Here is a 15,062-nt window from a genome sequence, read left to right on the forward strand (position 1 = left end):
CTTTCCCTGGCTGCCAAATCTGTTCTTTTACTAGCAGAACCTTTGCCTGTCTGCAGAACCTGTCACTCTCCAGTGGCCATCCCGGGCTGCAGATCTTTGTCTGCATAGCCTGTTTCTAACTCCCTCTTTGCAGAGGTCCCTATGTTCAAAAACCATCCCTGCCCACAGAGCTGGGCCCTGTTTCAAGAGCACAACCACAGACAACAAACCAGGTCCCTGTTTGCAAAGCCTCTGTGCCGACGTCTGCAGTACCTGGCCTGGTTTGCTAGCATCTGGGTATGTATGGAGCCCTCCTAGTGAAAGGCATATTCTATGATGACAGTGCTTTGGAGAGCTGCAGCTGGGGAGAGTTCTTGCTTGGAGCCCAGAGCACAGGTGGCCGGGGCCTGAGAACTCTGGCTCTTGTTTGTCGTTTCCTCCCTCATTCCCACCTGGCCTAGGATGGACATCGGCAAGGGCCTCCCAGCCACTGAGAGCCACAGGGACCTCCACATATGGATCATTGAGGTAGGTCCTCAATGATCATGCCCGGTCCTCTCCTACATTGAGGTGAGGGGCACAACCAGAGAGCAGGGTTGGTGACAAAGAGTATCAATCTCTGAGACTGGGCTTCTCCCTCCCCCCACCAACTCAGAGCTCCCTCCCTCCCTCCTCCCCATCCCAGAAGGTCATGGGTAGGCAGGTGGTCCTGCTGTGTTGCCATAGGCACCCTCCTCTCCCAGAACCTGAGGATGGTGCCAGTCCCCGAGAGGGCTTATGGGAACTTCTTCGAGGATCACTGCTACATTGTCCTCCACGTGAGCATGTGGGACTCTGCCCCAGGGGTGGCTTGGCCCAGCTGGGGAGTCTGATGATGCAGACTAGGCCCTGTCCTGGGCAGAGGCAGGCTGGCAGCCCTGGAGTCCACCCGACCAAGGGGCTGCCGCCTTTAAGGCCTCTTCGCCCTTCCCTCCCCATTCTGGACCTCCTGTCCGGGGAGGCACCTGCCAAGTCCCCCCAAGGCCCTCGGCGCATCCTGGATCTGTGTCCACCCCACCCCTGGGTCCTCTGCAAGCCCCCACCCTCCTCCACACACAAACACCTGGGCCCTAGGTTCCCCAGAGCCTGAAGGCCGTGAAGGGGGCGCCCAGCGACCTGCACTACTGGGTCGGGAAGGAGGCGGGCGTGGAGGCTCAGGGCGCGGCAGGCGCCTTCGTGCAGCACATGCAGGAGGCACTGGGCACCACCACCGTGCAGCACCGGGAGGCGCAGGGCCACGAGTCCGACTGCTTCCGCAGCTACTTCCGCAGGGGCATCATGTGAGTGTGCGGGGGCGGGGGGGGGGGTCGCTGGGAGGCTGGGCTGACTCTCTTCTCGTGGGGGTGCTGGGGTAGGGGGAGACGTTCCCCCCCACTTACAAATCTCATACCATACAACCGGCCCATTTAGAGTATAAATTCAGTGATCTCTAGTCTAGCCACAGACTTGTGCAACCATGAGCACAGTTTTAGAACACCTCCGTCACCCCAAAAAGAAACCCCATACCCTTCACAACGCTCCCCATTTCCCCCCAACATTTTCTTTCCTCGGTCTGTATAGATTTGCCTATTCTGGACATTTTTATAAATGGAATTATACAGCACATGATGTGGGGATAGAACACATTTTATTTATGTATTTATCACTTATGGGATATTTGGATTGCTTTCACTTTGGGGCTGTTATGGATAATGCTGTTATGAACATTTGTATACATGTTTTGGGGTGGGTTTGTTTTCTAGTTTTATTGAGATAATTGACATACATCACTGTATAGTTTGAGGGGTAGAGCATGATGGTGTGACTTACAAGTATTGTGACCAGATCACCACCCTAAGTTTAGTAAACACCCATCTTATCTACAAGCTTTTGTGCAGACGTGTGTTTCACTTCTCTTGGGTGTAGACCCGGGATTGGATACCAATGTTGTTTTGAGTTTGCCTTTATGTTACTGTGCCCAGTAGAAATACGTCTTTGGCTGTAAATTGCTTCAACTATAGACTAAATTAACAATTGCAATATATTAGGTTAAACCGTAGGAAAACGCCAGTATTTGCTCATTGCTGTTTCATACAGTTAAGCCTCACACATGCATATAGCGTAGACAGGAGCGTATTTATACACACACGTGCGGAAAACACACCACTCCTATAGGATGGGCCAGTAGGTGGGCACACCTACATATATATGTGTTTGTGTGCCCACGTGTATGCTGTTGCCCAGCCTCCATGCACTCACGTCTGTATTGCACGGACAGATCCCCATATGCCCCCGCTTGTACACAGACTCATGCGTCTCCCCACGTCTGCGCTCACGCCTGCACACAGCAATGTGTGGTCTTCCAGGAGAGCCCGTTCCCTCCTCAGCTATAGGAAAGGAGGCCTGGCCTCTGCCCTCAGGCACGTGGAGACCAACGTGTACAACATCCAGCGACTGCTGCGCATCCAAGGGAGGAAGCACGTGTCAGCCACCGAGGTGAGGGCTGCCGGGGATGCCGCTCCATCGCCAGGCTCAGGCTGGACTGTGGGGACTGCAGTATCGGGAAGTGTGGAGGGTGCAGGTCGGGCAGGGGGGACCACGGGCTGTCAGCACTCCCAGATGGCCTCTCTTGAATGAGGAGAGAAGAGGCGGAGCCAGGCTCCTAGCCCCACCCCACCACGGGGCTCCTCTCACCCTGTTTTCTCATCCACCCCATGGCACAGGAAGGACTTGGAGGGGTGAGGAGGACAAAATGGTGCACCCGGATGGTCCCCGTGGTCCACCTGGTGGGAAGTAGCACGATGTGGGGTGGGGGCTGCACAGCCCCACACTCTTCATACACATCGTCCCTATCACCTGTAGGCACACACACTGTCTCCCATCGGTCCCCCGAGCCCCACTCTAGTCTGCAGAGTGCCCCTTACTTCCATCTGTCGGAGAGTAATGGGAAATACCAATCTTGTTAGAACACGACACGTTGCTGCCACCTGGCAGGGATTTGGTATCATGAACGTCCGGGTGTTTGATGTCTGCGATGTGAATGGTGACACCTGAGTTGTGCACATTACTGCCTATATGGCATATAGCAGCCCTGTGACAATCCCACATGGGCTCACCCACTGTCCTCACAGAGGCAGTGACCCTACATCCCTGGTCACACAGGGACAACGTGCAGCCCCAGGTTCTGCCTGCCCTATTGGCTTAATTATGTAGAGTCCGCCCTCTTGCCCCTCAAAGTGTCTCTGGATGCTAACTGTCCTTTTCCACTGACAACACACTGCCCCCCGCCTCAGGCACATCTACATCGTCACCCATGTGCTCACACACTTGTTCACATTGGATGTGCCCCCTACACATGAGCATGCACACACACACCCCTGCACACGCGGATAGATAGATACATACACCCACTTGTATACACATGTAGGTGTACACATATGCAGCTATCAACATGCATTAATCACATCCACCCTGTGAAATGCAGCATTACCCAAAGTCACACGTGCCTACAGATGCACACAGCGACCCCCACAGGGTGACCTTCAAGGTCTCATACGGTCGCACGGATGCACGCTTGCACACCACAACACTGGTCACATAGATACACAGTTGCCCACTGCATCGTGCACACACGTGGACTGTGCTCATGTAGGCAGAGATAGGCGTGGAACCCCTCCCCCTGGGTCCTGATGGTATGACACCCTGTTTCCTGCCCTGCCCCTCCTGACTCTGGCAGGTGGAGCTCTCTTGGAACAGCTTTAATAAGGGTGACATCTTCCTGCTGGACCTGGGCAAGGTGATGATCCAGTGGAATGGGCCCGAGGCCAGCATTTCTGAGAAGGCACGGGTCAGTGTCTACCCTGGGAAGTAAGGGATGCAGAGTTCAGGGAGAAGGGTGATCCTCCAGGTGCCCACCCTCCAGCCACCCCAAGAGGTGGGCCTGGTTCTCCGCTACAACCTGAGAAGCACCTACTATGTGCAAGCTGAGCCCAGGCTCTGCACTGGTATCCTTGGAGGCCGGCATACCATGACGCCTCCCCTCTGACTCCAGCCTCTGGGAGCTGAGCTGTGACAGGAAGGATCTGGGATGGACTATCTGAGCGGTGAACGGTGCGGGGGAGGCATGCTGGGGAAGCCCTGACTGCCAGGTCCTCTCCTACAGGGCCTGGCCCTGACCTGCAGCCTTCAGGACAGGGAGCGCGGTGGTCGTGCCCAGATTGGTGTGGTGGATGACGAGGTCGAAGCCACTGACCTCATGCAGGTCATGGAAGCTGTGCTGGGCTGCAGAGTGGGCAACCTGCATGCCACCATGCCCACCAAGAGTATTAGCCAGCTGCAGAAGGCCAGTGTCCGCCTCTACCAGTGAGCAGACCTTGGGAGTGGGCAGGGTGGGTGGGGTAGCCTGGGTCTGCATGTCTATCGTTACTGCAGTAACACAGTGTCTCTGGCAAGCTCTCCAGGAAAGTCCCCTGGGTTGCCGGAGCAAGCCATATAGGGCTTTGGGCCCAGCCTGTACTCTTGCATGGCTGCCTTTCTGAGAAATCCATTGTACAGATAGGGCAACTGAGGCACTGGAGGGCCAGGGAGCTGCCTCAGGCTCCACAGCAAGGCTGCAGTGATGTCAAGACTGCAGCTCAGGGCCCTAGATTCCATGCCATCTGCCTTTGGGGAGGACTAGAGGAAGCTGGAGCGGAGCCAGGCCAGAGAGGGGCTGAGCTGCCTACATCTGGTTGCCTATCCCCCAGCGTTTGTGAGAAGGATGAGGACTTAGTGATCCAGGAGTTGGCGACCTGCCCACTAACCCAAGACCTACTGCAGGAGGAGGTGAGGCAGGCCTGGCCCCAGCCACCTCATCCATCCCCACCCACCCACAACCCCAGCCCAGTCTGGACCACCTCCTGACCAGTCCCCTTCCTGCTCCCAGGACTACTACATCCTGGACCAGGGTGGTTCCAAGATCTACGTGTGGCAGGGACGCATGTCCGGCCTCCAAGAGAAAAAGGCTGCCTTCAGCCGAGCTCTGGTGAAGCTGTTGGGCCCTGTCTCAAAGGGAGCTGCCTTTGAGGGGGCGGGTGGAGCCCTGCCCTGGGGGGTGAGGATAGAAATGGCGGTACCCTGAAATCTAAGTTAGGAAACATCCACGTTCCCCGGGTCTTCAGGGGAGGTAGTCCTGCCCTTGGGCCAGGAGATGGATACATCCTGTCCTGGGAACCTGTCTGATAGAGGAGGACATGACTTTGCCCTGGGGTCTAAGCCTGGAGACAAAGCGCCCCAGCTGAGGATGGAGACACAGTTCTGCCCAGGGGTCTGGGGGAGAACACAGGGCCCCTCTCAGGTACCAGGGGCATGCAGCCTGCCGGGGGAGCCCTGACAGCGGTTCGGGGAGCGGGTGACCAGAGAGCACCCAAGAAACCGCGTGTAAAAGGGGAACGTGGGCCTGCCTTGCGGGTCTGAGAAGCATACCGTACTGGGCGCCTCCTCCCTTTCGAGGAGGGAAGACAGGGAAGTCTCTGCCTGGGGCCTGGGGGTGTTGTCACGCCCGCCCTTCCCGCGGCTCAGACTAAGGGGACCTTGCCTGTCCTCAGGGACCTCAGAGAAGTTGGTAGTGAAGGAGCCAGCTTCTTAAGCGGGTCATGAGCTCGGTTAATTAATGCTGCTCAGGGCTTGGCTGAGCCACAGGTCCCTGCGGGTGGAGCAGAGAATTGGGCTCCGGGCCGCGCGCCTGACAGAGCCCCCGCCCCAGGCCTTCATCCAGGCCAAAGGCTATCCGACCTACACCAACGTGGAGGTGGTGAACGACGGCGCCGAGTCCGCCGCATTCAAACAGCTCTTCCAGACTTGGTCTACGAACCAGCGAAGGAACAAGAACCTCGACGGGATGAGTGAGCGGGAGGGGCGGGGCCGAGGCGGGGCGGGGCCGGTGTAGGGCGGCACCCAGAACCTCGGAGGGGAGAGCGGGCGTGGCGTGGCTCGCGGGGGCGGGACGCGGTCGGCGCGGGGCGGGGTTGAGGGGTGGGGCGGGGCCGGCGCGGGGCGACACCCAGAACTTAGGCGGGATGGGAGAGCGGGCGGGACGAGGTCGGGGGAGGGTGGCGAGGGCCGTAGCTGAGGCGGGGAGGGGCCGAGGCGGGGCGGGGCCCGTGCAGGGCGGCACCCAGAACCTTGGTGGGACGGGGGGAGCGGGCGGGACGAGGGCGGGACGAGGGCGGGTCGAGGCCGGGGAGGGGGGCGGGGGCGTAGCCGAGGCGGGGAGGGGCCGGAGTGGGGTGGCACCCAGAGCCTCGGAGGGAAGGGAGATCGGGCGTGGCGTGGCCTGCGGGGGCGGGACGTGACCGGCTCGGGGCGGGACGTGGCCGGCGCGGGGCGGCACGCAGAACTTCGGTGGGATGGGAGAGCGGGCGGGACGAGGCCCGGGGAGTTGCGGGGAGCCGGGCGCGGCCGACGCGGGGCCGGGTATGGGGGGGATGGAGTGGGACCGACAAGGGGCGGTACCCAGAAAGCGCCCCCGGATTGGGGGGGCGCGGTCGGAGGGGGCTTCTTGAGTGATGGGAGGGACGGGGTTGGCTGGGGCGAGGACGCCAGTGACACCCTATGCTCTCTCTGATTCAGGTAAATTGATTCGGGTAAGGCCGGATGTGGGCAAGCTGCACAGTCAGCCTGAACTAGCGGCCCAGCTCAGGATGGTGGACGACGCCTCCGGGAAGGTGGAGGTAAGGGGCATCGGCTTGGCTGGGGGAAGATAGGCACACATGGGTAGGCTTGACTTCAGGTTACTAAAGTGCCCCAAGTACACGCAATTGCACATCACACAGCGACACCTATGGGCATGTGTACATGTACACACACCTGCCTACAGCGGGCTCATACACATCACGCCTAATCAATCTGTGCAGCTGTGTTCACATAACACTTGGCACACAGCACAGTAACACTTCAAGATACTTAATTGTGCCCTTTTGTTAAATATATGACACAACCGTATATATAATACAAATACATATACGCACACTCTAATTGCACCCAACCAGCCAAGTTCATCAGCGGCAAACATAATTGCACAAATTCTACATTACACAAATTCTGCATTACACATGATCACAGTCACACACAACACTCAACCCACACGAACACACCAACATAGTACACAATCACATGTAATCAGTCACAGTCCCACACAGTCACAGTCGGCCACCTGTCTGGTCTCAGACCAGTGTTCTGGGAGATTTAGGGGCTGCATTGTGACATGTTATCTGATCCCTGGTAGAGCCCTTAAGTCCTTTGGGCCTCAGTTTTTATCTATAAATGGGGGCAAAAACTATGGTCCTATCTGGCCCTTGGCTGGTATGGGGATGCTGTAAGATTCTGGGAACAGGACTTCTGGGGTTCTAGTTCTTCAGGTAGGTGGAGATCAGAGAAAATACCATTTCTCCAAGGTTTCTTCCTATATTTGCCCTAATATGGATGGACAGAGACTGTTAGTGAGAAGGGACCAAGATAGGAGGAGACATGGCAGGGCTTGGGGGAGCAGGGAGAAAGGAAGACAGGGAATGGGGACAGAGAGAGACAGAAGAGACTGAGGAAGACAGAGGAGACAGAGTGGGGGGATGGGATGAAAAGCAGGAGAGATGGGGCACACAGGGAGAGACAGAGGGAGAAAGGAAAACAGGAGGGTAAAGGTCTTGCCACTCAGGCTCCAAGCACAGAGGCAGAGAGGGGATCCCTCCCAGCAGGCCGGCAGGTGGGGGGAGCCCCTGAGCTAGGAGGCCTGGCTGCCAGATAAGGGCTGCTCCTGGGTAAAGCATGTGGTCAGAAACAGCCTCTTCTGCAAAAGGCAGGATTCTGGTAGCTCTGCTCCGGAGGACATCTTCCCCAGAGAAAGCTGTCCGGGAATTGTTTCCTGCCATTGTCAAGGTGGGTGTTGTTATGACCACTTTACAGATGGGAAAAGCCGAAGCTCAGAAGGGTCTCACTGCCCACACAGGGCCTACCTGGGATTTGATTAGGATCTGGAGCCTGGCTCCAGAGCCCATGCTCACTACCCACTAGGAACAGGAAATCATACTATTAAGCGTAAGGAAGTATTTTCCTTTCAGCCTTTGAACAAGCTTTGTCTTTTTTTTTTTTTTTTTTAAGATTTTTATTGATTTATTTGACAGAGAGAGACACAGCGAGAGAGGGAACACAAGCAGGGGGAGTAGGAGAGGGAGAAGCAGGCTTCCCGCGGAGCAGGGAGCCCGATGCGGGGCTCGATCCCAGGACCCTGGGATCATGACCTGAGCCGAAAGCAGACGCTTAACGACTGAGCCACCCAGGCGCCCCCAGGCTTTGTCTCTTTAAGTGACACTTGAGAAAAGAGAATTTTCCCAAGAGCCCCAAGGCCGTGTGTCTGCCCAGCTTCTGCAGACCTGGCCTGAGCAGCGAGCAGCTGGACTAGGACCTGCCTGCCCCTAACGTGCCTGTGGTTGGTGGGGGGCAGGGTGGGGGGTGGTATGTGGCACGGCTTAGGTCTGTCTGGGCAGCTTCTGGAGTCCTCAGGCTTGCTTGTCCCAGGCACCACACGCCAACTCTGTCCTGACTGACAGCAGACCAGTACAAGTGTGGTAGGGCCCAGGGGCCCACGGGGAACAGGGTCGCCTGCAGATCCTTGCGCAAGCCCAGGAGAGCCCTTGCCTGCCTGGATGAGGCCCGCCCTGAGGCTGAGGAGAGCTCACTGGCTGGGCACAGGCTGGGCGGACTGGTTCAAGTGGAGGAGCCACCTGGGTGCACTGGTCCTCCGTTCCACAGGTGTGGTGCATCCAGGACTTACGCAGACAGCCCGTGGACCCCAAGCATCACGGACAGTTGTACGCGGGCAGCTGCTACCTGGTCCTCTACACATACCAGAAGATGGGCCGCGTCCAGTACCTCCTGTATCTGTGGCAGGTGTGCCGGCCTGAGGGGGAGGGGGAGGCACCTTCAAGCCCCAGAGCTGAGGATCTGAGAAGGGGAGCCAAGAGCTGCACCCGGCCCTTACCACCCCCACCTGCAGGGCCACCAGGCCACCACACGTGAGATCAGCACCCTGAACTGCCACGCCGAGCAGCTGGACCTCATGTACCGTGGAGCCCTGGTGCGGGAACACGTGACCATGGGTAGCGAGCCCCCTCACTTCCTCGCCATCCTCCAGGGCCAGCTGGTGGTCTTCCAGGTAAGGCCACCTTGCTGCTGTTCCTGCAAGTTCACCGGCTCCTCCATGGGCCCATGTAGCCCTTCTATGAGGGCGAGGCTTCACTCAGCCGGGGGGTGCCCCTGCTTACTACCCCTGGTGTCCCTCCCGGTGCTGTCAGACACCTGGGTGGGAGCTCCAAGGGTGCCCCCTGCCTGAGTCTCTTCGCCTGGTACCCAGAGCCAGCCACACAGCAGAAGCACAGGTGAGGAAGCTAAATCGGAAGGGAGGAGGGCCTCGCCTGGGGTCGCTATTTTCCGTCCTCAGGCCTGGGGGAACCATGACCTGCCTCCTCGGAGTTGGGGGAGGGGTCCACGAAGAAAGGGCCTGGCTCCCTATCCTAGGCTGATGGGATCCTCGCCCTCCACATTCGGAGGGTCTAGAAGGTAGTGGTGGCTTCAGGCGAGGGTCTGCTGGGCCCCAGGGCAGTTTGCGTAAGGAAGTATTTTCCTTTCAGCCTTTGAACAGGCTTTGTCTTTTGTCAGGGAGGCGGCTCCCAGGAGCCCTTGCCTCGTCCTGAGGCCCAGCCCTCTTGTAGGGGCACGCGGGGCACGATGGGAAGGGGCAGCCAGCACCTGCCACGAGGCTCTTCCATGTGCAAGGCACAGACAGCTACAACACCAAGACCGTGGAGGTGCCGGCCCGTGCCTCAGCTCTCCGCTCCACTGACATCTTCTTGCTGGTCACAGCTGGCCCCTGCTACCTCTGGTTTGGAAAGGTACCTCTGACCCTGGCCACTCGACTCATGCCTGGGGTCGTGTGCCAGGCGAGGGATGGCTCTACTCCACAGGGGAGGCAGACTTCCATGTCCAACCTCAGACAGGCCAGGAGTGGGGCAGGGGAAAGGCCACAGTGGGGAGTTGAACGTGACAGGTAGACCTGGGAGTCTACTGGTCAGAGGCAGGCCAGGCCCAGGCTGCCTCTCCTTCCTGCCTCGAGCAAGGAGCATGACCCTTCCCGAGTCTCTTGGGAAAAAGAGGAGGCCTAGTCCAGTTTGCCAGAGTTTTCTCTGATCTTTAACATAAACCGTAAATGGTCCCTGAGCCTGGGGTCCTCATCCCATTCTCTGGACCAGGAGAGGGTCCCAGTTCTGGGAGTGGGGAAGGAGAGATCCCTGGCTCATGTGCACCCTGCCATCAGCCTAGGCCTCCACTGACTTAAGCCCAGTCTCCCAGAGTCCCCTGTGAGTGGGGGAGGTGGGGCTGGAGGCCAAGACCCCTCCCCCTTCAGGGCCTGACCCACCTCTTTGTCTGCCAGGGCTGCAGCGGTGACCAGCGTGAGATGGCGCGGACGGTGGTCACTGCCATTTCTGGGGAGAACAAGGAAACGGTGCTGGAGGGTCAGGAGCCTCCCCACTTCTGGGAGGCCCTGGGAGGCCGAGCTCCCTACCCCAGCAACAAGAGGTGACAGGGCTGGGAGGAGGGTGTTCTCCTTATACAGAGGAGGAAACTGAGACCCAGAGAGGGTGGGTGACGACTTAAGGGTCACACAGAGAGCTGGAGAGGCCACACTAGAACTGAGGTCTCTTGGTTCCCCATTCCAGGGTTCCCAGGAGCACAGCCCACCCTTCCCTCCCCAGCCCTGGGTTAACAGGGATCAGGAAGATGCCATGGAGAGCAGGATAGTCTCGCCCTCTTCTGGCCAAACATGCTCCCTGCATTGCCCAGTTCCCTGGACCTTCCCAATGGTAGAGGGCAAGAGGGCAAAGCCCCATTCCCAGCCCACAGTCCCCAGGGGTCATGGTGCCAAGTGTGTGTGTGTGTGTGTGTGTCTTTGTATGGGGGGGTGGGGGGTGGGGTAATGTGACGTGTCAATAAACGTATGTGTGGACTGTGTAAAAGGACAAGGGTGTGTATCAGAAGGTAAGGCAGGGTGAGACCTTCAAGGGAGGAGGTTGCTGAGTCGGGCTGCTATGAGTGTCTGTGGGGCCCGGTTGATGCACTGGACTCCCCGCAAGTCCCCTGAGCAGCCAGCCAGGACCAGGACCCCCTCCTTCCTGGGGAGGGCAGGGCCCCAGCTTAACACCCCTCCCCCCAACCCAGCCCCACTGAGCCGGCCATCCCCTTCCCAGGGCCCACTCCTGGGGAAGTTCCTGGGGCAGCGTGTGTCACAGCTGGCTGTGGCTAGACAGGTCACTTAGTGGGCTTTCCCACTGACAGACGGGGACGCTGGGGCCCAGAGAGCAGCTGGGCATCCCCGGAGGGAATTATGGGCTGGGGGGAGCCCAGAGGAGGGCGCAGGCCTCCCGCTCCAGGAGAAGCTGTTGCCCATCCGGGGGTGGGGGCAGGTAGAGGCCCTGTGCTGAGGGCTAGCTTGGCCCAGGCTGCTGAGAGGCCCAGCTGTCTCTGCGCCCCTCACTGCCTGGCTGCCCGCCCTGGCCAGGCTTCCCGAGGACGTCTCCAGCTTCCAGCCACGGCTGTTTGAGTGCTCCAGCCAGATGGGCCACCTGGTCCTCACAGAAGTGGTGTTCTTTAGCCAAGAGGACCTGGACAAGTATGACATCATGTTACTGGACACCTGGCAGGAGGTGAGGCGCCCCCCGACCCCCGGCTGGCTGGGGTGTGAAGGGGGGGCGTCCGTGTCTGCGCAGCTGGGGTCGAGTGTGTGTAACTGTGTGTCTCCAGCCATGTCAGCCTGCGGATGAGTCTGTGTGATTGGGGGTGGCACGGTAACGCTGTGAGTGACTGCACTGCGCGACCAGGGACAACCGTGTGTCACCGCGAAGCTGTAGGAGACTGGCTGTGAGATTGTGAGCAGTTTTGTAGTTGCGTCTGGGTGCCTTACAGCGGTGTGACTCCAGGTGACTGGGTGCCCGTGGCTAATGTGTCCATGCGAGTGGTTGCAGACACGAGCGTGTGTGGTTCCTTTGTGGGACGGTGCTTGCCTCCATGGAGCGGCCGTGTGGTCCCGCACTGGCTGTAACTGGGGGAACCGGGAGACTAGGAGACTGGCCGTAGCCTGAGTGACTGTCGGGCAGGGTCACTATGTCTGAGAGGCTTTATGAGGCAGGTCTGGGGGCTGCCTGTGTTTTTCAGGAGGAGTGAGCACAGCTGTGTGATGGAGTGCGATCTTGTTTACATGCAGCTCTGTGTGACTGTGGGTGACAGTGAGTGGCTCTGCGGCAGTGGAGGACTACAAGTGTACAGCTGTGATCGTGTGTGTCTGTGACATTGAATGTGGCCGTAAGGCTCGTGTGTTCCCATCTCAGAGCAAAAGCAAAGCCCTTACTACAGCCCACATGACCTGGCGGCCCCGACTCTCTGAGCGGATTTGCTCCCACACCTCCACTTGCTCTGCTCTAGCCACAGTGGCCCCCTTGCTGCTCCCTGAAATTGCCCAGGCGTGCCAGGGCCCCTGCACTGGTTGTTTCTTCTGGCTAGAACACTCGACTTGCTCCCCCCACCTCCCCCAGATCTCTACTCAAATGTCGCCTTCTCAGTAAGACTCTCTCTGATTCTAATTTAAAATTACAGTCATCCTGGGGCGCCTGGGTGGCTCAGTTGGTTAAGCGACTGCCTTCGGCTCAGGTCATGATCCTGGAGTCCCAGGATCGAGTCCCGCATCGGGCTCCCTGCTCAGCAGGGAGCCTGCTTCTCCCTCTGACCCTCCCCCCTCTCATGCTCTCTCTGTCTCATTTTCTCTCAAATAAATAAATAAAATCTTAAAAAAAATAAAAATAAAATAAAATAAAATTAGTCATCCTCACCACCCCCCCGACACACACCCACCACATTTTGTCTTCTTTCCCTGCCTTACTTTTCTCTGATACAGTACATATTTTACTTAATTTATGTACTTATTTTTCTGTCTCCCCCCAATAAAATGAAAGCTCTACAAGGGCAGGGATTTTTGCCTGTTTTGTTTTCTCACTGTTGAATTCCCAAATGCCTGGCACACAATAGGAACTCAATAAGTATTTGTGGATTGAATGTATACATGTGTGCCTGTGACCGTCCACCACATTTATGGGTGTGTGGGTGGTGTGGCGGCCAGCCTGCCTGGTGTGCCTGGCTGGCTGGGATGTGTGCGGGATCGTGAGACCATTTAATAGATGGGGCTGGGAAGGAAGTGGTCAGCTCTGGGCAGCCCCTCCACTTGCCCAAGGCCAGGCCCCCTCTGTGGCCCAGATCTTCCTGTGGCTCGGGGAAGCTGCCAGTGAGTGGAAGGAGGCGGTGGCCTGGGGCCGTGAGTACCTGAAGACGCACCCCGCAACGAGGAGCCCTGCCACGCCCATCGTGGTGATCAAGCAGGGCCACGAGCCTCCCACCTTCACTGGATGGTTCCTCACCTGGGACCCTTACAAGTGGACTGTGAGTGAGGCCTGCACTTCCAGCCCCACCCTACCCCAGGGAGAGGGGCCTGCCCTGGGCACACTGGGAGGAGGCATTGCCTTGTCTGGGGATTTCCAGTGTGGGAAGAGGAGCCCGGGTCTTGTTCGCAGCCCGCCGCCCCCTGGGTTCCAGTGGTGCCCTCCATCCTGCTCTGTCCTGATTCTTGCCCCCAGAACAACCAGTCCTATGAGGAGGTGGTGGATGGCACCCTGGGAGCAAAACCTGCCATAGTTATAACAGCAGTGAGTATCGGGCCTGCCAAGCTCCCGCTGGGGACTGGGCTTGCTCGACATGGCCCGGGTGGGCAGGATGGGCAAGGAAGGAGCCAGGCCCTGGTGGGTGGCAGGGTTTGCAATGGGGGCAAGAGGGCTGTGGGCTCAGTGTGGCCTCCCCGTGGGAGCCTCGCCCCCATATCCCCAGCGTGAGTGCCCTCTCCTGGCAGGAACTGGACAACTTGCAGCTCTCTAGAGGGCCAAGCAATGGCAGCGCAGGCCCCTTGACCCCGCGGGCCCTCAAGGGCTCCCAGGAGGGCTCAGGGAACGAGCTGCAGCTAGGGCCCAAGGCCGGGGGCACCAGCACCGGCAGCTTCCACAGCAGCCCCAGACCCCCCACCAGTGGGAGCCTGCCCCGCGAACAGCTAATGCACCAGGCTGCCGAGGACCTGCCAGAGGGCGTTGACCCAGCCCACAAGGAGGTGGGTGCCCGAGGCCCCCTGCCACTCACTGATGCATTTCAAACTGAGCTGGAGGTGCCCGGGGCATGACCCACTGATGGTGCGCGATGGGCCCGCTGCCCGGGGACGGGCCCGGGGAGATGTCTTCCGGATGGGATAATGGGCAGAGAGATGTGGGGGAGGAGAGCCCTGAGCCCTGGGATGGCACCACCGGGCCAATGGGACAGGATTCTGGGATCAGTTGACACCCTGCCCCTGTACTCTCTCCTCCCCCCGCCCCGCAGTTCTATCTCTCCGACTCTGACTTCCAAGATATCTTTGGGAAATCCAAGGAAGAATTCTATAGCATGGCCAAGTGGAGGCAGCAGCAGGAGAAAAAGCAGTTTGGCTTGTTCTGACCCCAGGCCCTGCCCCTGCCAGTGCCACCCACATAGCCAGGACCCCCACGCGTACCTTCCCAACACATACCTGAGCCCCCCGGGAGACCCCGCTGGCAAAGCCTAGCTGGAGACTCCCGGGTCAACCCCTCCACCCCGGTCAATAAAAGCTGGTGGCCCTCACGAGGTGTGGTGTGTGGGCTTTCAAGTCTGGGTCACTCAGTTGGTCCAGCTCTGGGGGGAAGGGGCCTCTGGGACTGGAGGGGGTGGTCTGTGACATTCCAGAGGACTGAGCTCTCTCCACTGTCTTCCATGGAGGTGTTTGTTTCTCCTTGGTCCTTCCTGCCCAAGGGGACAGACAATCCTCATACAGTGTCCGTGTGGGGGACGTGGAGAGAGAGGTGATGGGGCTCCAGTGTTTCCCCCACACACACACACACGTGCCCTTTATAGGAACTTTCTGGCATTCAGGTAAAGAG

General features: G+C 58.7%; 1 protein-coding gene across 1 annotated transcript; it reads left to right on the top strand.

The window, feature by feature from the left end:
• The first annotated feature begins 142 nt into the window (after positions 1 to 142).
• VILL (villin like) lies at positions 143 to 14,766 on the top strand. Its single transcript, XM_034992069.1, has 19 exons — positions 143 to 507; positions 723 to 797; positions 1,093 to 1,298; positions 2,385 to 2,493; positions 3,734 to 3,844; positions 4,160 to 4,359; positions 4,743 to 4,821; positions 4,922 to 5,020; positions 5,741 to 5,879; positions 6,607 to 6,707; positions 8,782 to 8,919; positions 9,026 to 9,184; positions 9,741 to 9,920; positions 10,460 to 10,605; positions 11,585 to 11,729; positions 13,330 to 13,512; positions 13,707 to 13,775; positions 13,976 to 14,227; positions 14,491 to 14,766. The coding sequence occupies exons 1-19, from the start codon at positions 442 to 444 to the stop codon at positions 14,602 to 14,604; spliced, it is 2,571 nt and encodes an 856-aa protein (XP_034847960.1). The 5' UTR covers positions 143 to 441; the 3' UTR covers positions 14,605 to 14,766.
• Positions 14,767 to 15,062: the final 296 nt, after the last annotated feature.

Source organism: Mirounga leonina, unplaced genomic scaffold, assembly GCF_011800145.1.
Source record: "Mirounga leonina isolate KUSES-001 unplaced genomic scaffold, KU_Mleo_1.0 Mir_115, whole genome shotgun sequence".
Classification (NCBI taxonomy): Eukaryota; Metazoa; Chordata; class Mammalia; order Carnivora; family Phocidae; genus Mirounga; species Mirounga leonina.

Excerpts from the sequence above, each read along its gene's own strand:
- VILL (XM_034992069.1), top strand. The coding sequence starts at position 442 with ATGGACATCGGCAAGGGCCTCCCAGCCACTGAGAGCCACAGGGACCTC. Across the intron at positions 6,708-8,781 it reads ACGCCTCCGGGAAGGTGGAG|GTGTGGTGCATCCAGGACTT; the intron begins GTAAGGGGCATC and ends TCCGTTCCACAG. Across the intron at positions 8,920-9,025 it reads ACCTCCTGTATCTGTGGCAG|GGCCACCAGGCCACCACACG; the intron begins GTGTGCCGGCCT and ends CCCCACCTGCAG.